Source organism: Ruditapes philippinarum, unplaced genomic scaffold (genome assembly GCF_026571515.1).
Source record: "Ruditapes philippinarum isolate M1 unplaced genomic scaffold, ASM2657151v2 ctg2672_1_1_1_1, whole genome shotgun sequence".
Lineage (NCBI taxonomy): Eukaryota > Metazoa > Mollusca > Bivalvia > Venerida > Veneridae > Ruditapes > Ruditapes philippinarum.
The window spans coordinates 47605-75194 of NW_026866234.1; the positions used below are offsets into that span (position 1 = coordinate 47605).

The following is a 27590-nucleotide window of genomic DNA, read 5'->3' on the forward strand; positions in this document are numbered from 1 at the left end:
TAAGGTATCCTGCAACCAAATATGGAAGATATAATTAAATAAATAGAGTAATTAGGAGAAATTTAAGATAAATCCATCTTGCCAGAATAGGTTAACCACAAAGACCCTATTGTTTCAAATTATAGAAATGAAAATAACTGGGGAAAATGGAAGCCAAGTTATGGAACTTGCCCAGATCATGAACTTTGTGTTGATTAGTGTGTAAATTATGAAGCCATTAGTACAGATAGAACTTAAGATAAATGCAACTTGCAGTTGGTACGATGGATGGACGGTTCAATTACTATATGCCTGGGGGCATGAAAAACAGATTAACTTAAAATGAACAAACATTTTTTACAATAATGTACAGCATGATCTTACCCTCTCTTTCTCTCTCAACACATATCTGAAAGTATCTTGTGTAATTTTCAACACTTTGTATTGATACTAATTAATACAACACTTTGATAAACTAAATTGACTACAACAATTTTGTAGTCATAACAGACCCAAGTCTCACTGTAACAGACAGTTGTCCTGTCATAAAAGGTACAAGTCTCATTGCTACAGACAATCATCATGTTGTAACAAAAACAAGTTTCATTGCTACAGACAATCATAATGTTGTAACAAAAAAAAGACTCATTGCTACAGACAATCATCTTGTTGTAACAGATCAAGTCTCATTGCTACAGACAAACATCATGTGGTAACAAAAACAAGTCTCATTGCTACAGACAATCATCATGTGGTAACAAAAACAAGTCTCATTGCTACAGACAATCATCTTGTCGTAACAAAAACAAGTCTCATTGCTACAGACAATCATTATAACATAACAAAAACATTTCTCATTGATACAGACAATCATTATGTCATAACAAAAACAAGTCTCATTGCTACAGACAATCATCTTGTTGTAACAGATCAAGTCTCATTGCTACAATCACCTTGTCATAACAGACCAGGTCTTATTGCTACAGACAATCATCATGTCATAACAGATCAAGTCTCATTGCTACAGACCATCATCTTGTCATAATAGACCAGGTCTTATTGTTACAATCATCTTGTCATAACAGACCAGGTCTTATTATTACAGACAATCATCTTGTCATAACAGACCAGGTCTTATTGTTACAGACAATCATCTTGTCATAACAGACCAGGTCTTATTGCTACAGACAATCATCTTGTTATAACAGACTAGGTCTTATTGCTACAGAAAATCATCTTGCCATAACAGACCAGGTCTTAATGCTACAGACAATCATCTTGTCATAACAGACCAGGTCTTATTGCTACCGACAATCATCTTGTCATAACAGACCAAGTCTTAATGTGTTACATAGGTTTACAATAAAAACATTTTACTACTTCTTTGTCCATGGTCTCTTTCTCATATCACATAGTAATGACTCCACATACCTCTAGGATGTTTTCAACAGACTCATAATATAAGTGAAACCAGAAATAAAAATGTAAGGTAATCTTACATTCATAGATCATTTATTTAGTATAAGGGTAGCTATGTAATATTCTGATCTTTTTTAAATTCAGTTTAAAAATATTTACCAGATATACAGGTCCAGCCTGGTACAGCCAGTAAATATCAATTAATAAAAAGTTAATGGTGTCATATTAATTGACATTACAATATTTTATCACTCTCCTTTCTTGTTGTTGATTTTTTTTCCAGATGATTAAATTATTTGTTTCGTAAGATCTTAACATCTCGCAATAAAAGCTATAAAAATGCATCATTGATTCCACAGTATGATGATTAAGTGGTTTTTTTTCAAATCTGCACAGTTTGTCTCATTCTTTTTCTGCCACAACCTTTGTCTCCTTCTCAGATAATTTTGGAACAGCCCCAGGTTTACTATGTGCTCTTCTATTAGCCTCCCTGAATTCATAAAAACATAATATCTATGTCAATATGGTGAAAAACAAAAGCTGTCAGTAGGTCAGTATGCTTGACTATTTTCAATGTTCAATAGATAATTCTACATCATCCAGGCTCTAACTTTACTAAGTTCAAAAAGGGCAAACATTCTATCAAAACCCAAGTAACAGTTTTGGACATTTAACAGTGTCCTCTTTATCATGTGCTCAAATAAAAGTATGAAGTTTCAACACATTCCATTTAGAGATTTTGGAGATACCAACTTGCATGCAAAAACTTAGACGTTAGACGAAGTGAGATGACAACACCTGGTAAATAATAACAGGCCTCCCTTTTCTTTGAATAGTCAAGGTAAGAATTACCTTATAGAAGGTATTACTGGTTAAAATGTTTCTTGTTACATGTTAAATTGTGAGTAATCGACAATAGGATTCTTTGCTTAAAACTGGGACTCCCCTGAGGTTTCTTGAAATAATGGGACTGTAAATATTTTTTCAAAAATTTTAGTACCCTCTGATGTAGTTCTGAACTAATAACTTGCAAAAAAAATTACAGATTAATCACTCACTCAGTTTTTTCATAATAATTATCTAAATTGCTAAAAAAATGACCCAAAAATGAAAATTGTTTCAACGTTTTAACTCAAATCAGCTTAATAATCACAAAAATATAATTTTTCTTATTCAATTCTGACACCATTTCTTTATTATATTTGCATACTTTTCCTTTTCAAGTGCATCAGTTGAGGACAAAATTAAAGTATGAAAATAAACAAAGGGCAATAACTCAAAAAGTAAGAAATGCATAGTACCTGTTCTTGTGCACTGCACTTCTTCTTAATGAGACCTATCATCCTATGAAGTTTCAAGTCCATGGCTTTTATACATTAGGAGAAATGGATCGGACAAAAATAAGTATGAAAATTAACAAAGGGCAATAACTCAAAAAATAAGAAGTGCAGAGTACCGGTTCTTGTGCACTGCACTTCTTCTTAATGAGATCTATCATCCTATGAAGTTTCAAGTCCATAGCTTTTTTAGTTGAAGAGAAATGGCCCGGACAAAATTAAAGTATGAAAATTAACAAAGGGCAATAACTCAAAAAATAAGAACTGCAGAGTACCGGTCCTTGTGCACTGCACTTCGGGTTATTGAAAGAAGCATGCATACCAAGTTTGAAGTCAATCAGACTTATAGTGACTGAGTTATGCTCCGGACAAGCTTTAGGGGACGCCGACAACGACGCCGCCGACACAGACGCCGCCGACACCGCCGACAAAAGTAATACCTATATGTCACCTTTTCAAGGCGACACAATAAAAGACATTTCAGTTTGGATTTTATCTTTAAAGCTTTTGGTAAGGTAGAATTAAAACCACAAACATGAATGTAATAAATAATTTGCGCACCATGAGCAACAGTTTTAGAAACAGTTTACCCAATGCAGAACTGACAAAAAAATAGATTATTGAAATTCCTAGATATGTTTTGCTATAAATTAATAACCTATTCAAATAAAGTATAAATTCCTTCACTTTACAAAACATGTCAATATTACATACTTTCGCCTCTTGGATTCTTCAATCTGTCTAAGTTCTTTCTGTGCATGGTAAATCATTTTCGGTACATGACGATGTCTGGAAATCCTTCTCACTTGAGGATGATGTCCGAACTTCTCCTTCAACTTCTCATTATAATTAAATGCTGTCCTCTCCCGGGCGTTCAACTGAATACAACAATATATAATATAGTAATATAATAACAGTTTTTTTAGCCAGGATTTTACGTCCTTCCAACTCTGTAAAGGTCATATGGCAACTTCCCAGCTTTACTGGTGGGGAAAGACTTCAGGAGCCCCTCCGTGCATTATTTCAGGCTTGAGCATGTACTTGAGTAGAAGCACTAACATTTCATAATCTAGCTGGACAGCTTCTTCACATGAAAGAATCAAAAATCTCTGTTGGAATTCCAGACCACAGTGGTGAGGGTCAAGTGGTTTGAAATCAACAACATTTTGCTGAATAACTCGGCCATACAGGGTATACATCTCTTTGAAATTTTAGTGGTCCAGTGGATGCATAGCCTAGAAAAGTAGGGGTCCAGGCCTGAATTTTAGGGGTCCAAAATTATATTCACTATAAAAGACTATGAAGACCACTCTATTTTGCTTAAAATCATTTATTTACCCTGTGAGAAATATGCATGTTTATTGTACTATTTTCATAAGTATATGATTTCAATATCTTTTATCACTAGGTTTTTTTATAGCCCTTTACTATAATATCATGAGTGGCTGGAATGTCAAGTTTTAGTAGCATATTTTGTTATTGATAAGGTGATTACACCAACAGACTGAAAATTTGTACTGATCTATTTGTAAATATTTTAGCTGAACTAGTAAACACACAATAGATATCTTTACAGACCAGTCAGCTAAATATGTTGCGTTTTTAAAAATATCATATAACAAAAGGCCGACGAAACCGCTTTTGCACCTCCTCATAAGTTATGTTCGCCGAAACCATTATATTTATAACACCAACGATAATAACATACCAAGTGACTTAATTTCTTTAACACTATGAAAATAGGTTTGCAATAAGCACTGTTTTTTTATTATTGCCGTTCATGTACAAAATACATTAGCCGAACTGGTAGATCGACATTGGATACGCTAACCAATAGTAATTGCTTGTTATAAATAGTCTGTCTAAATATAGCAACAGAAAAACCAAAAACAGCTACCTAAAATAGATTTTACGGTAAACGTCATCAGTTACTGTAGCTTGCACGATAAACGTCATCAGTTTCTGCAGCGGGCACTTGCAAATAGCATGCGCAGTAGATTTCAATTATGTTAACTTCCGAAATAAACAAATGCAAGCATTTTCTGCACGCTGTATTAGATTTATATGGAATTTTGTGAGCTTCGAGAAGAAAGAGATAAAATCATGTCATTCAGAAACAATAATATCTGTTGTCTAGGATTATTTTTGTGCGTACACTTGGACGCAAGTGGATAACTTATATGCGTACATGTCAAAATTTATGCGTATAGGGACGCAGAATTCTGCGTCCCGTAAAACCCTGGCCATATATCCCCCACTCCTCTTTTTTTTTTACATATACACCCTAAACAGATGTAAATGATACAAATAACATAAACCTTAACTTTGCTAATTTAATGTAATGTAATGAACTTTTTTTCTAAAAGCTTTCAATCCTGAGGTGGCTATATCAGCAGGCTAACACATTTACATTTAAAAAATACTTTAATGAATAAAGAGATACATACCACTCCAATTTTTTCAGAAGCTCGAGCCTTCCATACTCTGATGTTCATTTCCATGGAACCTGACAAGATATATTTATTATCTAGTGACCATCTGACTACAGAGACCCGCTGCATTCTTTTTGTATGATAAACCTCCCTGAAATAGCAAACATAATTAAATTCCCTATATATTATTGTTAACAATACTGCATGTTTTTTGTAAAGGGCAAATAACTGCTACATTACTTTAGACAAATTCTTCAGTGATAACCTCCCTTATACATATTGATTCAGACTCTGAGTAAATATGCAAAAGATGAAATGTTTTTTTTCACTACCTGTACAAGTTTTTCTTCTTAAAACGTGTTTTTACATTTAAAATCTGGATATAGATTTAAATCAAGTCTTAAAAGTTCATCGTGACAAGATTTTCATTTTTCTGATTAAGTTTTTAATCTTAGTACAGTAGAACTTCTATGAGTCGAACTTCGATTAGTCGATTTTCTCGATGTGTCGAAGAAAAATGAAAGTCCCAATTTTTTCCCCTATATATTCCTTATAAAAACCTATTTATGAGTCGAGATTTTATGTGTCGAATTTTTCGATGTGTCGAAGTTTTTTCGTGGTCCGTATAAAGTAAATCTAGTGCAATTTACCACAAATAAGTCGAAGTCTTTCGATTATTTTTGACACCTTCGATCTCGAGACATTTTTCACACCTTATCTGGCTGCGAAGACGATTTCCAATCAACTTGTGTGACAGGTGTCAACTACACATCCGTGTGTTCAAACATCCTTTGTTTGCGATAAAATGTGTGATAAAATGCTTTAATCGTTACTATTTTAATTGCCGTAGTGGTATTTGAAAGTAAACAGTAAGAACTACTTTCATTTGAAAATATCCATGACTCGGTGTTGCGTGAGAATAACACGCGAAATATTTACTATAAGCCGGTTTAGTTATCGCCCTTTCTAACTGTTACGCCTTTTGTAACTATATTGTATACGTCAACGGGTAGTCAAAATAATAAGCCGTGAAAAACGTTATCTAACATGCTATATTTATCATAGTTAAATGTAAAATATCTGATTAATGATTGAAAAACATGAAAAAGGTTTCGTTATAGATCTTATGATTAGCACTAGTCACGGGTCGAAATTTTGTCATGGAATTGAGAGCGATTCATGAGTCGAAGTCCCGATGTGTCGAAGTTTCTACCCAAGTCCCTTCAACTTCGACTTACCGAAGTTCTACTGTATTTGAGAATTTTGAAATACAATCATGCCTAAATTAATTACTGTTAAAACTTGGTATGCCTAAAATCAACATTAACATTAACAGCACATGCGCACATGCACAAACACAACACAATAAAACTATACTAAACCTGCTTCTCTGTTGACCACATGAAAATATTCGTACAGTTTTATCAAAACTTCCTGACACAAATTCTGTCCCTGTAGGTGAGTAGTCAAGGTCCATAACTGTGAATGAAATAATTCTTTTTTACCTTTCAAAATAACTGATAATCTACTACAAAATTTATCTGTATCAGAGCAATTAGTATATTCTATAGATTTCTTTTTTGGAGGGGGGGTGGGGAGTAAAAGTCATATGGCTTACTGTTGGAGGAAGACCTCAGATGATGTCTTTCCCTGCATTTATTTCAAACACAAGTAAACATCAGAGTAATTCAAAAGCTTTAAGCGGACACAAATATTGCTGGGTTTAACATATACCAGTGCTGTAACTTTGACCTTGAACTTGGGTATATGAAACCTGGGTATGTGAGTCTATCAATGACCAAATAAATCAAGAAATTCTTCAAAGTTCAAAGAGTTTAAAATGATATAGAGCAGATAAGTCATAACTGATGGACAGACAGACAGATGACCAGGGATTTAACAAGATACAACTCTTCAGGTGAACAGAAATATGATATTACCTGCAGACACGTGGTCTTTATGGATGGTTAAAGGCATACTCAACTTCCTGATGTCAAATGAATACAGACTGAAATATACAAGAAAATTATGTCAACTTATTAAAATACAAGCAAATATAAATTGGGTATTATTTCACATTGTTACTAACTTAAATACATGTATACTGTCATTTATTTTGTAAATCAATACTTAAATGATCCTACAAGAGTGTCTTTTAATGATAAGAGTCTTAAAAATGTAAAATTAAAGTAAATAAAATATAGTAAGGCTATGAAATATTGTTGAAATGATTGAATTAACATAACAAAACCTCTGTGGATTGGACAGACACATAGGTTTGGAATTCCTCCATCGAGATGTTCATTTTTGTTAGAATATACATAAACTTAATGTCTGTATGGTGTGTGACATTGTGGTTTTTTGTTGTTGTTTTTTGGAAAACATGGTAAAGGTCACATGGCAACTTTACAGCTGTACTGGTGGAGGAAAACCTTGAGTGCATTATTAAACACACAAATAGGCATCTGAGTAGAACCACAGACGTTCCATATACCTTCTGTTTGTTATAAATGATATGAAATGTAAACAAAGTAGTACATTTGTATTTTGACTTCCATTCTAAATACTAAATCACTAAAAGTGCCAAAATTAAAAAAGCAACAGAAGTAAAAGATGGTTCAGGTTAAAGGCCAATGAGTATCCTATTAACTATACCTAAGTAAAATTCTTTTGAGAAACATAAGTAAAACTATTTTTGGGGCATAATGGGCCTTTAAACTGCAGTATTTACTGATAAAATAGTTTCATTTATAAAATTTCTACTATTTAACGAAATTAAATATCCTCATACAGTTGTAAATAAACTAGAACTGCCACTATCTTGGCGTGAATACCCCCGCATACCACTTTGTCAGAATCAACAGTGGCCATTAAGAGCGCAAGGACATTACCTCCCTGCCAAATCTCAGGTTACTAAGCCAGTGCATTGCTAAGTTATGTATTCTACATGCTTCAAATGTGAAAATGTCAAAATCAACACATTGCAGACAGGACATTCTTTAGCAATTGAGAAGAAAAACTTTTTTTGTCAAGGTCCCTGTGACCTTGAACTTTGACCCAGTGACCTCAAAATCAATAGGGGTCACCTTATAGTCATGATCAACATCCATGCCAAATATGAAGACTGTGGGTCAAAGGAATCTTAAGTTAATGGGTGGACAAACTTTTTGAAGTCAAAGTCCCTATGACCTTGACCTTTGATCCAGTGACCTCAAAATCAGAAAGGGGTCATCTACTTATCATGACTAACCTCCATTCCAAATATGAAGACTGTGGGTCATAGGAATCTTAAGTTATTGGACGGACAGAACTTTTTGAAGTCAAAGTCCCTGTGACCTTGACCTTTGACCTAGGTGTGACCTCAAAATCAATAGGGGTCATCTACTTATCACGACTAACCTCCATGCCAAATATGACGACTGTAGGTCAAAGGAAATCTTAAGTTATTGGGCGGACAAGCTTTTTGAAGTCAAGGCCCCTGTGACCTTGACCTTTGACCTGTGACCTCAAAATCAATAGGGGTCATCTACTAATCATGACTAACCTCCATGCCAAATATGACGACTGTAGGTCAAAGGAATCTTAAGTTATTGGGCGGACAAGCTTTTTGAAGTCAAGGCCCCTGTGCCCTTGACTTTTGACCTGGTGACCTCAAAATCAATAGGGGTCATCTACTAATCATGACTAACCTCCATGCCAAATATGACGACTGTAGGTCAAAGGAATCTTAAGTTATTGGGCGGACAAGCTTTTTGAAGTCAAGGCCCTGTGACCTTGACCTTGGACCTGGTGACCTCAAAAATCAATAGGGGTCATCTACTAATCATGACTAACCTCCATGCCAAATATGACGACTGTAGGTCAAAGGAATCTTAAGTTATTGGGCGGACAAGCTTTTTTGAAGTCAAGGCCCCTGTGACCTTGACCTTTGACCTGGTGACCTCAAAATTCAATAGGGGTCATCTACTAATCATGACTAACCTCCATGCCAAATATGACGACTGTAGGTCAAAAGGAATCTTAAGTTATTGGGCGGACAAGCTTTTTGAAGTCAAGGCCCCTGTGACCATTGACCTTTGACCTGGTGACCTCAAAATCAATAGGGGTCATCTACTAATCATGACTAACCTCCATGCCAAATATGACGACTGTAGGTCAAAGGAATCTTAAGTTATTGGGCGGACAAGCTTTTTGAAGTCAAGGCCCCTGTGACCTTGACCTTGGACCTGGTGACCTCAAAATCAATAGGGTCATCTACTAATCATGACTAACCTCCATGCCAAATATGACGACTGTAGGTCAAAGGAATCTTAAGTTATTGGGCGGACAAGCTTTTTGAAGTCAAGGCCCCTGTGACCTTGACCTTTGACCTGGTGACCATAAAATCAATAGGGGTCATCTACTAATCATGACTAACCTCATGCCAAATATGACGACTGTAGGTCAAAGGAATCTTAAGTTATTGGCGGACAAGCTTTTTGAAGTCAAGGCCCCTGTGACCTTGACCTTTGGACCTGGTGACCTCAAAATCAAAGGGTCATCTACTAATCATGAGTAACCTCCATGCCAAATATGACGACTGTAGGTCAAAGGAATCTTAAGTTATTGGGGCGGACAAGCTTTTTGAAGTCAAGGCCCCTGTGACCTTGACCTTTGACCTGGTGACCTCAAAATCAATAGGGGTCATCTACTTATCACGACTCACCTCCATGCCAAATATGACGACTGTAGGTCAAAGGAATCTTAAGTTATTGGGCGGACAAGCTTTTTTGAAGTCAAGGCCCCTGTGACCTTGACCTTTGACCTGGTGACCTCAAAATCAATAGGGGTCATCTACTAATCATGACTAACCTCCATGCCAAATATGACGACTGTAGGTCAAAGGAATCTTAAGTTATTGGGCAGACAAGCTTTTTGAAGTCAAGGCCCCTGTGCCCTTGACCTTTGACCTGGGTGACCTCAAAATCAATAGGGGTCATCTACTAATCATGACTAACCTCCATGCCAAATATGACGACTGTAGGTCAAAGGAATCTTAAGTTATTGGGCGGACAAGCTTTTTTGAAGTCAAGGCCCCTGTGACCTTGACCTTGGACCTGGTGACCTCAAAATCAATAGGGGTCATCTACTAATCATGACTAACCTCCATGCCAAATATGACGACTGTAGGTCAAAGGAATCTTAGTTATTGGGCGGGACAAGCTTTTTGAAGTCAAGGCCCCTGTGACCTTGACCTTTGACCTGGTGACCTCAAATTCAATAGGGGTCATCTACTAATCATGACTAACCTCCATGCCAAATATGACGACTGTAGGTCAAAGGAATCTTAAGTTATTGGGCGGACAAGCTTTTTGAAGTCAAGGCCCCTGTGACCTTGACCTTTGACCTGGTGACCTCAAAATCAATAGGGGTCATCTACTAATCATGACTAACCTCCATGCCAAATATGACGACTGTAGGTCAAAGGAATCTTAAGTTATTGGGCGGACAAGCTTTTTGAAGTCAAGGCCCCTGTGACCTTGACCTTGACCTGGTGACCTCAAAATCAATAGGGGTCATCTACTAATCATGACTAACCTCCATGCCAAATATGACGACTGTAGGTCAAAGGAATCTTAAGTTATTGGGCGGACAAGCTTTTTGAAGTCAAGGCCCCTGTGACCTTGACCTTTGACCTGGTGACCATAAAATCAATAGGGGTCATCTACTAATCATGACTAACCTCCATGCCAAATATGACGACTGTAGGTCAAAGGAATCTTAAGTTATTGGGCGGACAAGCTTTTTGAAGTCAAGGCCCCTGTGACCTTGACCTTTGACCTGGTGACCTCAAAATCAAAAAGGGTCATCTACTAATCATGAGTAACCTCCATGCCAAATATGACGACTGTAGGTCAAAGGAATCTTAAGTTATTGGGCGGACAAGCTTTTGAAGTCAAGGCCCTGTGACCTTGACCTTTGACCTGGTGACCTCAAATTCAATAGGGGTCATCTACTAATCATGACTAACCTCCATGCCAAATATGACGACTGTAGGTCAAAGGAATCTTAAGTTATTGGGCGGACAAGCTTTTAAGAAGTCAAGGCCCCTGTGACCTTGACCTTTGACCTGGTGACCTCAAATTCAATAGGGGTCATCTACTAATCATGACTAACCTCCATGCCAAATATGACGACTGTAGGTCAAAGGAATCTTTAGTTAATGGGCGGACAAGCTTTTTGAAGTCAAGGCCCCTGTGACCTTGACCTTTGACCTGGTATCCTCAAATTCAATAGGGGTCATCTACTAATCATGACTAACCTCCATGCCAAATATGACGACTGTAGGTCAAAGGAATCTGAAGTTATTGGGCGGACAAGCTTTTTGAAGTCAAGGCCCCTGTGACCTTTGACCTTTGACCTGGTGACCTCAAAATCAATAGGGGTCATCTACTAATCATGACCAACCTCCATGCCAAATATGACGACTGTAGGTCAAAGGAATCTTAAGTTATTGGGCGGACAAGCTTTTTGAAGTCAAGGCCCCTGTGACCTTGACCTTTGACCTGGTGACCTCAAAATCAATAGGGGTCATCTACTAATCATGACCAACCTCCATGCCAAATATGACGACTGTAGGTCAAAGGAATCTTAAGTTATTGGGCGGACAAGCTTTTTGAAGTCAAGGCCCCTGTGACCTTGACCTTTGACCTGGTGACCTCAAAATCAATAGGGGTCATCTACTAATCATGACCAACCTCCATGCCAAATATGACGACTGTAGGTCAAAGGAATCTTAAGTTATTAGGCGGACAAGCTTTTTGAAGTCAAGGCCCCTGTGACCTTGACCTTTGACCTGTTGACCTCAAAATCAATTGGGGTCATCTACTAATCATGACTTACCTCCATGCCAAATATGACGACTGTAGGTCAAAGGAATCTTAAGTTATTGGGCGGACAAGCTTTAAGAAGTCAAGGCCCCTGTGACCTTGACCTTTGACCTAGTGACCTCAAAATCAATAGGGGTCATCTACTAATCATGACTAACCTCAATGCCAAACATGAAGACTAAGAGTCAAAGGAATCTTAAGTTATTGGGCGGACATGAAAAAACCGACGGACGGCTGGACGGACGGACAGCCGGACGGACGGACGGACGGACAAGCTGATTCCAGTATACCCCCCTTACAACTTTGTTGTGCGGGGGTATAATGACCTTTAATGTTGTAAGTTTCTATAATAGAAGAGTGGCTTATTTCATAAAACTTACTTATAGTCCTCATTGGCAACGGTAAATACAAATGCTTCCATTGGATTCCAAGCCAATGCATTTGACTTTAGCTTTAATATCACCTGAAAAAAAATACAAACATACGCATTAAGTATGATATATTTTTTGAAAAAAAAACAAAACAAAAAACACTAGATTACAATCTTTATGCAAAATATCAAGGGTCTAGGCATTGTAAAACACAAGGAAGATTTTTAATGCTACTTTCTTTTTTCTCTTTTGGTTGGGTTTATGTTGCACCAACACAGTATAGGTCATAAGGTTACTTTCAAGCTTTACTGGTGGAGAAGGACCTCTGTGCGTTATTTCTTGCACCCACATGCGCCCGAGTAGAACTCCCGACATTCCATAAGCTAGCTAGTTAGCTTCCGCACATGAAAGAATCGAAAGTCCCTGTCAAGATTTAAACCCACTGTGGTAAGGGGCAAAAGGTTTAAAGTTAATGATTGTAACCACAAGGTCATGCATGCCCCTTTTTTGTAAGAATAACAGGGATTTTTTTTGGCTTGTTTTATAGCCAATATTCGGTCATATTCCCAATTGAAAATAGTATATTATTTTCCCAATCCACAGGAAAAAATTCCCACTTGAAAGTTGCAAAATAAAAATGTTGAGTAAAAAACTCTAAAATCTTTGAAAATAACGACTTCTTCACTGTCATTGTGCTTAAATTTTTGAAGATGCCATCCTAGACAGTGTTGTTTGCATTCATTTAATCACTGCAAATTTTCAATCATGCATTTTTTTCCCAATTTTTAACAAAATATCGCTGAAATTCCCAGTTCCATGGGTATAGGTCAAGTTCACAAAATCCTGGGAAAAAACCCTGAAATGTAATAAATGTGAGCCGAAAAGAAGGCTGATATTTTTTAATCCAGAGTCATTCTACTTTTGTAGAAGTCCACTAAGCAATGCTGCAAGTCAAATACCTAAGCTCTAGGATAAGTATTTCTCTATGTTAGTCTATGTAAAATAAAAGCAAGGTTAGGTCAATTTTCATTCTAAGCATAGAGGTCCACTAGACAATACTATATACTCAATATTCAAGCCCTGTCATGGTTGTTGACCATTAGACGTTTTAAATATAATAGAAGTTTCAATTTATACAGAATTTATTTTTGAGTGATTGTGTTAGAACCTAAATGTATAAGCTTATATAAACACTATCAAATATGTTCCTGGATCCAACCAGTTCTATGCAATGTGTGTAAAGTTTCTTGCTAAAGAAAACAAAAAACTTGATCCTGACATGGGTTTGAAATCAAGCTTTAGACTACATGTCTGACATGTTAACCACTCAGCATCATGACCACAAATCAGATAAGATTTGTGTTAGTTACCTTTCTAAGTGGTGCTGACCCTCTCATATCATATAACAGTATACTTCTATCAGCTGCACATCCTGCCAGTAAATTTGTCTGAAATATAGTAAAATATATTACTGTTTTTATTTCATACATGTACTCTCTTTTCATGCAGAAACACTATGTAATAGGTCATTTTTTTTACAATAACTCTCCTATTTATACTAAAAAGTGGACTTATGCATTGTCTTAGTGAAAGTTTGGTTGAAATGTAAGGAGCTCTGCTGACACACAGCCATGAGCCTGACTACATGTACATTCAAAATTCCTATAACCAGAGCTTTCCTTTGTAAAAAAATAAGAATAATAAAATATTCTTTCATTCTAATATTCAATTATAAAATTACTTTTGTTTTTGACACATTTCTGGTTCCTTTGTCAAAGGCTTTAAACATATGCATGTAATACGTCTTGCAATAAATCTATGAATTAGAATCTCTATATTGGTAACTGCTAAAAAAGTACAGGTTTGATATGAAAATCATTAGATTATATGAACTTCAGATGATGAACAATGTCTCGATGCTTTTCATTATAATGTAGTGAGTCTTAAACCTTGCATTAATGAATGGAGAAGTAGATAAACAAGAGCTGTCGGTAGGACAGCAACGCTCGACTTTTCTTAGTGCTTGATAGTAAAAAAAATGCTTGATACAGTTACCACCTCCTGTTTACAGGTTGGGGTCATGATGGTGAACAAGTGTGCAAAGTTTCAAAGCCATATGTCAATGGACTTTGAAAATATTTGAACTATTACAAAAACTTTAACGTAAATTCTAAGTCGAAAAAGGGGCATAATTCTGTCAAAATGCTTGATAGAGTTACCTCCTCCAGTCTACAGGTTGGGGTCATGATGGTGAACAAGTGTGCAAAGTTTCAAAGCCATATGTCTATGGACTTTGAAAATATTTGAACTATTACAAAAACTTTAACGTAAATTCTAAGTTGATAAAGGGGCATAATTCTGTCAAAATGCTTGATAGAGTTACCTCCTCCTGTCTACAGGTTGAGGTCATGATGGTGAACAAGTGTGCAAAGTTTCAAAGCCATATGTCAATGGACTTTGAAAATATTTGAACTATTACAAAAACTTTAACATAAGTGGTTACGCCGACGCCGACGCTCACGCTCGGGTGACTACAATAGCTCTACTTATTCTTATCGAATAGTCGAGCTAAAAAGACCCTAAAATCTCGCCAAAACTCGAAATCGGCACTTACGAAAGCTCACCTCTGAGAAACTTGTGCTCAGGTGAGTTTGAAAGAGAGTTTTTAATCATACCTCAATAGGGTTAAATTTTACAGCATGTACACTATCTACACCCCAGGTAAATGACCTGACTGGCTCGGCGCGGTCACTCTCCCATATGTCCACCTGCTGACCGCATGTAGCGAATGTATTATTGCCATAACTGTGATCAATCTGTTCAAATACTGTCTATAAAAAAAATTAGAAAGATTTTTTTTTATTATTTATATGTTTCAGGTAGGCTGTGACATGACAACATCTTTTAATATGACATTAAACACTGCTTCTACTTTCTTCCTTTTTCTCTCCTATTTTCTGTCATTTTATTCACTGCTCCTTTGTTTTCTTATACATAGCATTGCCTAGATATATGTTTGAAAATTAGCATCAAAATTAAAGGAAAGACTGTTTTGAATGAATATTTTACCCAAAACACATAATCAGTTTGATATGCCACCAAAGGCTAGCTAAGTACCAGTTAACCTAGAATTTGATACTGTGACCTATTTTTTTTTGTTGCATTATAGCTACAGCTATGAAGTTTGGACAATATGCACAGATTCAGATGCAGAACTGAACTTTGATTATAAGCTGACCTAGAATCTAACCTTGTGCTTGCTTTTTTATTCACAATTGGCAAAATTATTTATCACTTGTCATGAATAGCCTTAGAGACATTGTGTGCGATCTAGGTCTTTGATGGCCAACTTGTTATACTGCATATGACTTTCCCCTTTCCAATTTCCATATATATTAAATCCATATAAATATTTTCCATTATAAATCATAAACAATGAACTTTCAGCCTTTGACCCACTTTATGTTCCAATAGAAATCATTAATAGATCCAATCTTATCAATTTTGTCTTGTTTTCATTTTCTGAGTCAAAGTCCATATCAAATCCATTATCACAACCCGTAAAGCTTTGTTTTCTCTTTTTTTTTTCTTCGTCATTTTCATTTCAGTCCAAAATACCTTTATCAAATGCATATTATATTTCATCTAGCCTCTTTTTATTTTTGAGAGTGACTATACAATCCATATAAAACCCCTATTGTAATGGTTGTGTACAATACTGATTCTGTAGTTTAACTCATATACAGCTGCAAAACCTATATCAGACTTGGCTAGTGTAACATCCAATAGTTTAACCAGCTGGGTATTGGTCCAACAGAATTCAGTTTTGTACTCAACAATATATAATAATCTGATAATATTATTACTCAAGTAATTTTTATTTTAAATTTTGCCTTAATACATGGCATCAGAGGGTAACAATCTGTTATGTCACATGACAAAATAATTGTTCTGTCCACTTACATGTACATTACAAAATGACTCTTGCTTTTACCAAGTTTGATATAAGGATTTTCACCTGGTAGGTGTCTTATTATTTTACTTTATCTTTATGTCTACTTTATATGACAAGACACAACAAACCATGTAATGGGCCAGCTAGCAATTACAGCTTTACACCCTCTAATTTCAACTTTACACATTTCCTCATTATCATATATTTTTTAAAGAACTGAACTGAGATAAACATGTACTTACCTTTCCTAAAAGTGTACTGACTGGTTCATGACTCATTATTCCATCTTCACCCAATGACCACTGCTTCACAGTTTTGTCTGTACCACACTAAATAACAATTCCACATGAATTCCACATTAATACTCAAGGCATGTTTATATAAATTAAGCAAATTTTTTCAATAATAGCATATCCTAACATTCAAAATTGTTTTAGATATCTGTCAATAATAATACAATAATGGTGACTTATGTCCGAAAAATGATTTTACCAACAGAATGCCGACAGTCAAAATGGTGAACAATTGTGTCATTAAGTAATTTCAAAGATCATATTAAAGAAATATAGACTGATCACATCAAAAGATATCATTTTTTATGTCCTTTTGTAGCATCATGTGTTACATCATATAACCTGAATAATTGATACCTCTACATTTAACCGCACAGTGCCATAGAAAATTGTCATCTTGCATTCCCAATTGTAATATTACCCAAATATTAAATTTTGATTTCTTCGACTTGTTTGATGTCTACAATATGTTGTCAGTTTTTACCAATTTGTCTAAAACATGGTAAAAATTCCCAATTCTGGGTGTCTGTTCATGTTACCAAAGTGCTAAGAAAAAAGCCCTGACAGACATAAAGTAAATCTGCAGATATTTATATATTGTATTAGTATTTACTTACAGACATAAATCCTGTGCCATCTGGTATTGAACATAAACCATTAACAAAACCATCATGTGCCTGTACATGGGACACACACTGTCTTCTAGCGAGATCCCAAGCTCGTATCTACATGAAAAATTTTCAGTAAAAATAACACAGAATAACCACCACTATATTTATTTCAGAGACAGAAAAATTATGTGTCTTGACATTTCTACTAAGATAAGAAAGTTTAAATTCTGAAGTTACTGAAAAACTTGTAAATGTACAAACAAACCTACATAATTTGAATTGCCTGTTTTAGTTTGTCAGAATACAAATGTATTGTGTCATTTGTTTTAGAATACTTGCCATCTTTTTAATACACTGCTTAGTCTTTGTCCTACTTTTTCATCCAATTTAGAATGCCTAAATGTGAATACTCCTGACAGTATACTTCGCAATATTGTTTATTTAATCATTCATTTAAACATCAAGTTTATTTCAACTAGAAATGTGTCATCATGCCACGGATGCCCCCGCATGCAGCCAAAATTTCAGATGGTGCATTAATTATTTTTTTCATTTTAAGTTCAAAGCCCTTAAAACTTTTCAATGTTAACACAAACCATTTTCATACAATGTTCAAGGCACTGAAATTATTCAGTCTAAACCTTTTAAAAATAGCATATTGCATATTTGTAGCCAAAATAATGGCTAAAAGTAAGAGTGCTGAAACTGAAAGTTCAAAATTTTTCCAACATTCAGGAAAGATAAGTTTGTCTTAAAATCATTGAACTACAACCAAATTCAAACTTAAACTGCTTATTCCTAAGATGTATCTATATTATTTTCAAAGTGAAAGGGACATAACTCTGCCAAAAAATCATCAAACCATGACCAAATTCCAACTTGACCTGCCCATTCGTTTGACATATCCATATGTCAAATTTAAGTTGAATATGTAACACTGTTGGGTAGATAATGAACAGAAACTGTAAATTTCATATTATTTTCAAAGTGAAAGGGGCATTACTCTGCCAAAAATCATTGAACCATGACCAAACTCGAACTTGGCCTGGGCATTCCAAAAACATATCCATATGTCAAATTTGAGTTGAATGTGTTGCACCATTGGGGAGATAATAAACGGAAAATGAAAATTTCATATTACTTTCAAAGTGAAAGGGGCATAACTCTGACAATAATCATTGAACCATGAGCAAATTTGAACTTGACCTGCGCATTCCTTCGACGCATCCATATGTCAAGTTTGATTTGAATGTGTTGTACCTTTGGGGAGATAATGAACGGAAACTGAAATTTCATATTATTTTCAAAGTAAAAGGGGCATAACTCTGCCAAAAATCATCGAACCACGACCAAATTCGAACTTGACCTGTATTTTCTCATGACATATCCATATGTCAAGTTTGAGTTGAATGTGTTGTACCGTTGGGGAGATAATGAACGGAAACTGAAAATTTCATATTATTTTCAAAGTAAAAGGGGCATAACTCTGCCAAAAATCATCGAACCACGACCAAATTCGAACTTGACCTGTATTTTCTCATGACATATCCATATGTCAAGTTTGAGTTGAATGTGTTGTACCGTTGGGGAGATAATGAACGGAAACTGAAATTTCATATTATTTTCAAAGTAAAAGGGGCATAACTCTGCCAAAAATCATCGAACCATGACCAAATTCGAACTTGACCTGTATTTTCTCATGACATATCCATATGTCAAATTTGAGTTGAATGTGTGCAACCGTTCTTAAGATAATGAACGGAAACTGATGATGACGGAATGACAGAATGACGGAAGGAAGGTAGGACGGAAGGACGGAATGACGGAACAGGGTAACACTATATGCCCCGGCCATTACATGGCGGGGGCATAATAAACACTAAATGTGCCAAGCAGGTTAACCATGCTTTCCATTTATTGTGTAATTATCTTTTAAATAAGAATTTTGCCAGAGGTAAGGAAGAAAATATTTTAATTAGAGAAAGGAAAAAGGTGCCCAAACAAAATTGGCATAAAAACGGGAGGGGTGAAAAAAATAAACAGCAGTAGACTTACCTCACCATCACATGCCCCAGACAATAATAAGGACAATCTTGTAGGATGTTTGGCTAGACTGTGTACACCATCTCTATGACCATCAAGTGAACCAATAAATGGTTTAGCAAACACACGCTCAAGCTTTGTAGCATTCAATGCTCTTATATATTCTCGCGGGGCTTCAAATGGATGAAGACTAGGATCATAGTTTCTTGGAACTATAACAAACAAAAAACAAAATTTTTGAATTGATACCACACACTAAATGATATAAATAACTTGACTGCAACTACTTTCTCTAAGTATCAATTAACATACCTTAAAATACATTTAAAATGAATATGTGTTAAATTATACCAGAAATAGAGTGATCCACTTTTAATGTGAACTCAAATACATGTAAAGCACACACTTGATCATATGGTTACTATGTATAAGGAACACTACTGTATAACGCCATTAAATCGTAATATAAATATAATATATTTAAAAGATAATGATAACCAACAAACAGGAAAAAAACATTATTATATAAACTACCTGCAATAGTTTAAATCTAATTTTGTTTATTATTTATGTAAAACATATCACAGGGTGAGAAAAATGTGCAGCCTGACTGGTACTCAAACCCGGAATCCTTGAAATACTGTTCCCAACTCTCAGCTATCCGGCCACATACACATCTTCTCCCCCTTAAATAGTGAACATGTCTGAACTGTGACATACTTCCCAACATATATTGAAATTTGTCCTCTAATTACATAGGGTCACAGACCAATGTAAATTAAACTCTGAGATATATTCTGTCACAGAACTATGTTGGGCGCCAAATGTCACAGGGTGTGAAAAATGTGCAGCCAGACCGGGACTCAAACCGGGGAACCTCGGAATACCATTACTCTACACTATCGGCTGAGCTATCAGGCCGCTTACACATCTTCTCACCTTAATAATGAACAGTTCTGAACCATGACATACACACAGGACAGAAAACTAACGTGTATTTAATGTCTGTCTGAAACAAAAGTTAATCACTGCTTAATAAATCTGTTAATATGTCCACAGCTATAATTTTTAACATTATTTCACCAAATATTATTTCTTCAATATAAATGTTTCTTTACAAAATCACTCAAATTACTTCCAGGGTTAATGTTAGTGTTATGGGTAAGAGGGTTATAATTGTAAACAAGTATTTTGCTGCAGACAGATATTAAATTTCTAAAATTTTCTCAAATCTTTATCTGAAGCTCTGAGCTAATACGAAATAAAACCACTATCCCAAAGCAAGGGATCCTTTTATAATATGCAGTATTGATTTCACATGCTGAATGTGACAGCAGCATGAACTGTATCCTACTCCTAGGAATGCTTCTCCCAACGAAAATAATATCTAAAAAATCTATCCGAATACTACTTCACTTTGGAAAAAGTCAAAACGTTTACCTTTGTGTATATCTTTCTTTGTTTCCCTCAAATAATTGTCAGGATTCCTACAAAGAACCTTTACTTTCATTACGTAGCTTTTTATATGTTTCTTAGCGTTGAAATAATTATAAATCCCCTCACACGTGAAAACTCATGCTGTCTGTCAGTAATGGGTTATGTCTAATATAATGTCATCGCCGTCGTCTTTACACTGAACACCACTAAATGTTTTACTTTATGTAGAAAAAAAAACAAGTTGGCCTATTCCAAAACAAGTATTTAACAAAATAAGTACAGAAATATTAAATATAAAGACAACAACAAAATGTAAATAATGATGTTTAAAGGCCCACAGTAGTATGTCTCAGGAAGACGGTTAATTTAATTTCTCAAAAGCTTTTTATTTTTGGTGTCCTGTTATATAGTTTTCAAAAAGATACTCATTTGGCAATTATCTGAACTATCATCCTAATTGTTTTCTGGCAATTAGTGCAATTAAATTGATATAGTATTTTGTATGGATGTCAAAATACTACTTTGTTTAAATTTTGTTACTATGATGACAAAAAAAAATCACTCCCATGCAGTGCTAATTTATTCAAGTAGTGTATAAATATGTCCAAGGAATAAACTTGCAAAATTTTACAATACAGTTCAAGTGGAATTACACCCATTCAAGTGCAAATGACCAGTGATATCTAAAAAATCTATCCGAATACTACTTCACTTTGGGAAAAAGTCAAAACGTTTACCTTTGTGTATATCTTTCTTTGTTTTCCCTCAAATAAATTGTCAGGATTCCTACAAAGAACTTTACTTTCATTACGTAGCTTTTTATATGTTTCTTAGCGTTGAAAAATAATTATAAATCCCTCACACGTGAAAACTCATGCTGTCTGTCAGTAATGGGTTAAATTAGTCTAATATAATGTCATCGCCGTCGTCTTTACACTGAACACCACTAAATGTTTTACTTTATGTAGAAAAAAAAAACAGTTTGGCCTATTCCAAAACAAGTATTTAACAAAACAAGTTACATGAAATATTAAATATAAAGACAACAACAAATGTAAAAATGATGTTTAAGGCCCACAGTAGTATGTCTTCAGGAAGACGGTTAATTTAATTTCTCAAAAGCTTTTTATTTTTGGTGTCCTGTTATATAGTTTTCAAAAAGATACTCATTTGGCAATTATCTGAACTATCATCCTAATTGTTTTCTGGCAATTAGTGCAATTAAATTGATATAGTATTATGTATGGATGTCAAAATACTACTTTGTTTAAATTTTGTTACTATGATGACAAAAAAATCACTCCCATGCAGTTGCAGTGCTAATCTATTCAAGTAGTGTATAGATATGTCCAAGGAATAAACTTGCAAAATTTTACAATACAGTTCAAGTGGAATTGCACCCATTCAATTGTAAATGGTCAGTGATTATGTAAAAATCATAATAAATTGACATTTTGCCATAATTGGGTTGAAATTATTTTATATTTTAGGATGAAAAAATTATCATAAATCCACAGTATCATAGCGTCGCAGTGCGGTGACCCAATGGAATTTGTATGATATCGTTCAGAAGGTATCAAGTAACGTGAGAAAGATGGCTAAGTAGTTTTCTTCATATTGTATTACGATCATTTTGAGCCGTGCCATGACAAAACCAACATAATGGGTTTGCGACCAGCATGTATCCAGACGCCTGCGCATCCGCGCAGTTCTGATCAGTTCCATGCTGTTTTGCTTACCAAACCCTATTACAAGTGCGGCTGTGCAGGCTGGTCTAGATCCATGCTGGTCGCAAACCCATTATGTTGGTTTTGTCATGACGCGGCTCAATTTTCATTATCAATAATTGGTAAATCACCATTATTAAAGTCAACCTTTTAAACATATAACTAATTCAGCTCTATAGAGAGAAAAAAGAGCATGCTGTTACTGTTAATCTGTTGCAAATACATATGTTTAGTACTTTATAATAACAGCGGAGCTTAGATGGTCTCTTTGCATGGATGTTAAGTATTGTTTGCTGTCGTTTTATTGATTATGATTTAATTTCATTTTTACGTTTTACTTTTACTTTTGTCGCCACTTATTAAACATTTATTATTGTTTTACTTGTCTCTTTCGTCATTTCTGAATAAATAAAATATCAATACATTATTTACTTTATGGGAGGTTTAAACAAAATTGATTTTGTTGCACAAATTTTATTGGAGTTTCGATTTGAACGATGTGTATTAACCAACTTGTTGAATTCCTAATGTGATAAACCATAGTTATCATTGAAAATTATTTACACTCCGGGCAAAACAGCGCTTTGAACTATGCGGAACTACGGTTGTACAGAGGGGACATTGTGACAAATGTATTTTCACCAATGCACGTAAAAAGTGCCACATACGCAAGTAAAAATGACCACGCACTTGTTAACAAAGGATAGTAAAATGTTTTTCGAGCTACAAAATTTACTTTTTGTCAACCGTACATTATTCAAGTTTTAAGTCAATATCTCCTCAATATTATTTCGAGCTATACTCCGGACAATAATTGCAATAGACTTGCCGACAATAATGATGAAACGTATATGAGCCGCGTCATGACAAAACCAACATAATGGGTTTGCGGCCAGCATGGATCCAGACCAGCCTGCGCATCCGCGCAGTCTGATCAGGATCCATGCTGTTCGCTATCAGTTTCTCTACTTGTAATAGGGTTGGTAAGCGAACAGCATGGATCCTGATCAGACTGCGCGGATGCGCTGGCTTGTCTGGATCCACGCTGGTCGCAAACCCATTATGTTGGTTTTGTCGTGACGCGGCTCATATACACCTTTTTATGTTGTTACCACTTGATTAAAATAATGTGTGAGGATGCCGCGATTTGGAAAATTAAATTCAATTTTACGGCCATGTCTGCTTTTCTAGTTTGGTTGGTTTTATGCCGATTTTAACACAGTTTTGGGCGCTCGGTCCTGGATAACTAACCAGTATATAAGTATCCGGTATTTTTTCCGCAAGTTATCGACTACTTATTCATAATGCTTGGTGAGCGACAAATGACCAGTAGACTCGACGTCCGAGATTAGTTGTCACGGAAAACTTTCTGCTCGCTAGAGGAATGAACCATTGACCACTGGTTAACAAATAAGATATGTTCTCTATTGAGCTAAGGGAGCTAGGAAATCAAACGTCTGCCTCTTTAAATGTTAAACCTGTTGATATGATAGAAATATCACGGACTGTACATGGATGTTATATGCTATATAAAACTATTACACTGGTATAACCATATTTAACTTCTACAGGAAATCAATTGAGTGTGAGTTCTTTTGGAAAGAAACTTATCTTCACTGTGGTGTATATTTTGATGTATATTTAACGACGGGTACTTATATATTCATATTTAGATGCATCTATATTTGAAATGCTTAGCAACAATGAATTAGCATAAAGATTCTACATATAATTTACACCCTGCATTTATTTTGCAAGGCCATGATTTGTGACTTAAACAGATTATGAGCGAATGACCTTTTATAGTTAAACTTTAATATAAATTTTTTTGAAATACTTTAACAATAATCAATTTTTTATTTTCACAAATGATAAAGTTCTATGAAATAACACACTGGGACATTGAAGGATCCCACTAGCTTCGCTCAAAATATTGATAAGATTAAATTCAAATGTACTGTTAAGGCTCCATTTTGAAGAACCCTATGTATTATTTTTTGGTTTTACGCCGCATCAATTAACACAGTTACGGTCATACGGCGAATTTAATCCAGATTTACTGGTGAAGGAAGACCTAGCTCAGACGCCCTATCAGGTACTAACTGCCAGCTGAGTAGAACCACCGACGTTACGTCTGTTAGCTGGATGAAAGAATCCAAAGATCCCTTCAGGATTCGAGAAAGAATCCAAAGTCCCTTTTCAGGATTCGAACCCTCAACGGTGACAGGCAAGTGGTTTGAAGTCGACGACCTGAACCACTCGGACACTGACCCTATGTATCATTAGTTTTATAGTTTTATTACGGGATATATGAAACATTATAATACATGTCTTCAATCTGACACACTCTATGCATACCTTCAACTAAAGCGTCAGATTTCCTCTGTTGATAATAAGTGGTCGTTCTTTTCGTTTATGAAAAACTGGCTTACATTTTCGATTCCTTTATCAATAACTTGCAAATAATTACAATATGAAAATACTGTTTTTGTTTCTTTTAATTAAGACGAGCTGTAAAGAAATACTATTTTATCAAATAAGCTAGGGAGCAACGTATCTTTTAAAATAAACGCCTCCAAACTTCCAGTGATGTAATTTGTCTTCATTTTGCTATACTGTTGATCAATTTTAAACGGGGTCACTTTTCAACGGGATCAGTTTTCAACGGGTCAATCTTTAGCTTTAAATAACGTGTAGACATCAATTTTCAACGTTGATTGGTCAATACTAGTAATCATTTTAAAAATGTCCCGTGACCGTTGTCTTGATTTTTGTTTAGTTTTTTTGTTATTGTGTTGTTGTTGTTGTTGTTGTTGTTGTTGTTGTTGTTGTTGATGATGATGATGATGATGATGATGATGATGATTTGAAAAACCTACCTAGGACTGTGTTAAAGCTGTCATTCGTTTAAAAATCCAGTAGTAGATTTTTAAAAAGAAATAGAAAGCTGAACGACGCATTTAAATATAACTTTACACTTCAATTCCTATCTATAGAATACTTTATGCTGAATATTTTTATACATAATACCTATCGATGTTTTTAGAAGAATTTTAAAATAATGTATGCTGTTATCATAGGCGTATCAGTAATAGAGTTAATGGCCGGGTAAATAATATTTATTAGTACCCTCAAAATTCCTCATTTATTATTTAATTAAGTAATTGTAGTGTCTAGCCGTAGAATATAGAATTGTCGTAGGGTGTACATCCACAGTAATTTGATTTAAGCTGATGACCTTGCTATGTAAGAAAAACGTGGTCGTTGTTGACAGGTGGTCTATCAAACAAGTTCTTATTCTTTATCTTTCTTTTTTTAGGGGAGGTGGGGGGGGGTAAAAAGATAATCTAGAATGCAAATAATTAAAGCCACGTACGTTATCCAATTATGATCTTTTAGTTACTGCATGTAAAATTCTTAATTCAAAATACAGGACTCAACTGAGTCTTTTTGGTGTTTTTGTTGTTGTTGTGTTTTTGATGTTGTTTTTTGTGGGTTTTTTTTGTGTTGTTTTTGACATGACAGAACTGAAAATAATGTTTCTAATTTTGTGTGGTAGACCAAAAACATTCGCTCACTCCGATTTTCCAAAAGAATCATCATAATTGTGCATGCAAATGGTCGACAAATGAAAATTTAGCGTTTTAAAACGCTTTTATTTCAAATCGGACTTAGAATGGCACAATAAAATTAAGTTTTAGTTTATTTCTTCATCATTTCTTGTCCTAGTTAATCTATGTGAGACATTCATTTTTTAAGAGTTTTGAACCTCAATGGAGTTCGTTTAAAAGTTTCATCACGATTGACTTGCATCTATTGATGAAGTAATACTCGGGGGGTATTCAGTGGGATGTTTGTACGCCTATACAAACATAAAACTCATCTACATCTAATTTGCATTAAGTTAACTTTTGAAAGAAGACCCATTCTGATAAGTATAAAATCATGTTTAATATTTGATCGTCAACCATATTTAAGCCTCCTACACATATTGAGGCCCGTAATGAAATAAATCTCCTTTCTCATTTTCTGCAAACAGAAAAGTACGATGTATCAGTGCCTTGTGAATTAAGGAGTCACCTCTAGCTGATCTGTGAGTGTGGCTTACGAGTATAAGTAATGTGCTTAAATAGTATCAGATAGTTTTGCAAGAGGTGTCCGATGAAGAATCATTTGCTTGATTGCTTTAGTTATTGTTACACATAAATATCCACCAATATACGAGACAAGTCGTCTTCTTTCCATATCTAACATTTTTCTAATTGGCCGGGCTTGGAAAACATTTTCAAAATGATTTTGTTTCAGCAAACTTTGAGAAACTTATTTAACAAAGAATAAGCTTTCAACATGTAACTTACAATTGGGGACTACAATTATAGTTATTCAATGGTAATCAATTATAAATAAAACATGTTCAAAGAAATTGTCGTAAGTTCCACAAAAACGAGAACATGTACAGCCCGTTTAAGAACAAACCTAGGTAACATGGGTAAAATGTAATTGATAAAACAAAAACATTTGAATTGTAATTTATGATACAATACCTCTGCCAGGCAACGTGGAATGGTCAACTTTATGGTTACCTAATTCATGGGGCGGTTCACAACATCAGTGAATCTTTTCTCTTTTTATTCATTATTTTATTCTTATCTATAACATACATGAAACACTGCCTGGTTAGGTTAAAATTGAAATAATGTATTTTACAAACTGAGCAAATGCAGCAGATAATCTTATAAACTACTATCAACGATAAATGATCTAACCAACTGGAGCCTTTAGCTACTTAAGCGCTTTAAAATGACTGTTCCATACTTAATATAAGTCTAAAGAAAAAGCTGCGCATCATAAAGAAAAAGCTGCGCATCATAAACTTCTCACCTCCCCTTGGAGCGTGCACGTCGCTGAGAAGGCACAGGGCATCGGCAGAAGATTTGAAGACTGGGGACGACGCAAAAAGATCGAAACTTGTGCTGCGGACCAGCTGCCGGTGTCCTGACTAATGCCGAGGGGAGTGGCCCTACAAAGTAGGCGCTTGGGTCGACGAGGACGGTGTGGTTAGACGGCTTGAAAGGCAGGCCTATTGCTGTCGCAAACAGCCCTTTTCAGGGTTAACC

At 35.2% G+C, this 27590-nt stretch overlaps 1 protein-coding gene across 1 annotated transcript; it reads right to left on the reverse strand.

The window, feature by feature from the left end:
• Window positions 1-1474: 1474 nt before the first annotated feature.
• Window positions 1475-20919, reverse strand: LOC132731869 (DDB1- and CUL4-associated factor 13-like). Its single transcript, XM_060718169.1, has 12 exons — window positions 20750-20919; window positions 19322-19521; window positions 17273-17380; window positions 16605-16691; window positions 15083-15238; window positions 13778-13855; window positions 12417-12499; window positions 7108-7175; window positions 6550-6646; window positions 5183-5318; window positions 3450-3613; window positions 1475-1888 (listed from the first exon to the last, which is right to left on the reverse strand). Exons 1-12 carry the CDS (start codon window positions 20817-20819, stop codon window positions 1801-1803), a joined length of 1335 nt encoding a protein of 444 aa, XP_060574152.1. The 5' UTR covers window positions 20820-20919; the 3' UTR covers window positions 1475-1800.
• Window positions 20920-27590: the final 6671 nt, after the last annotated feature.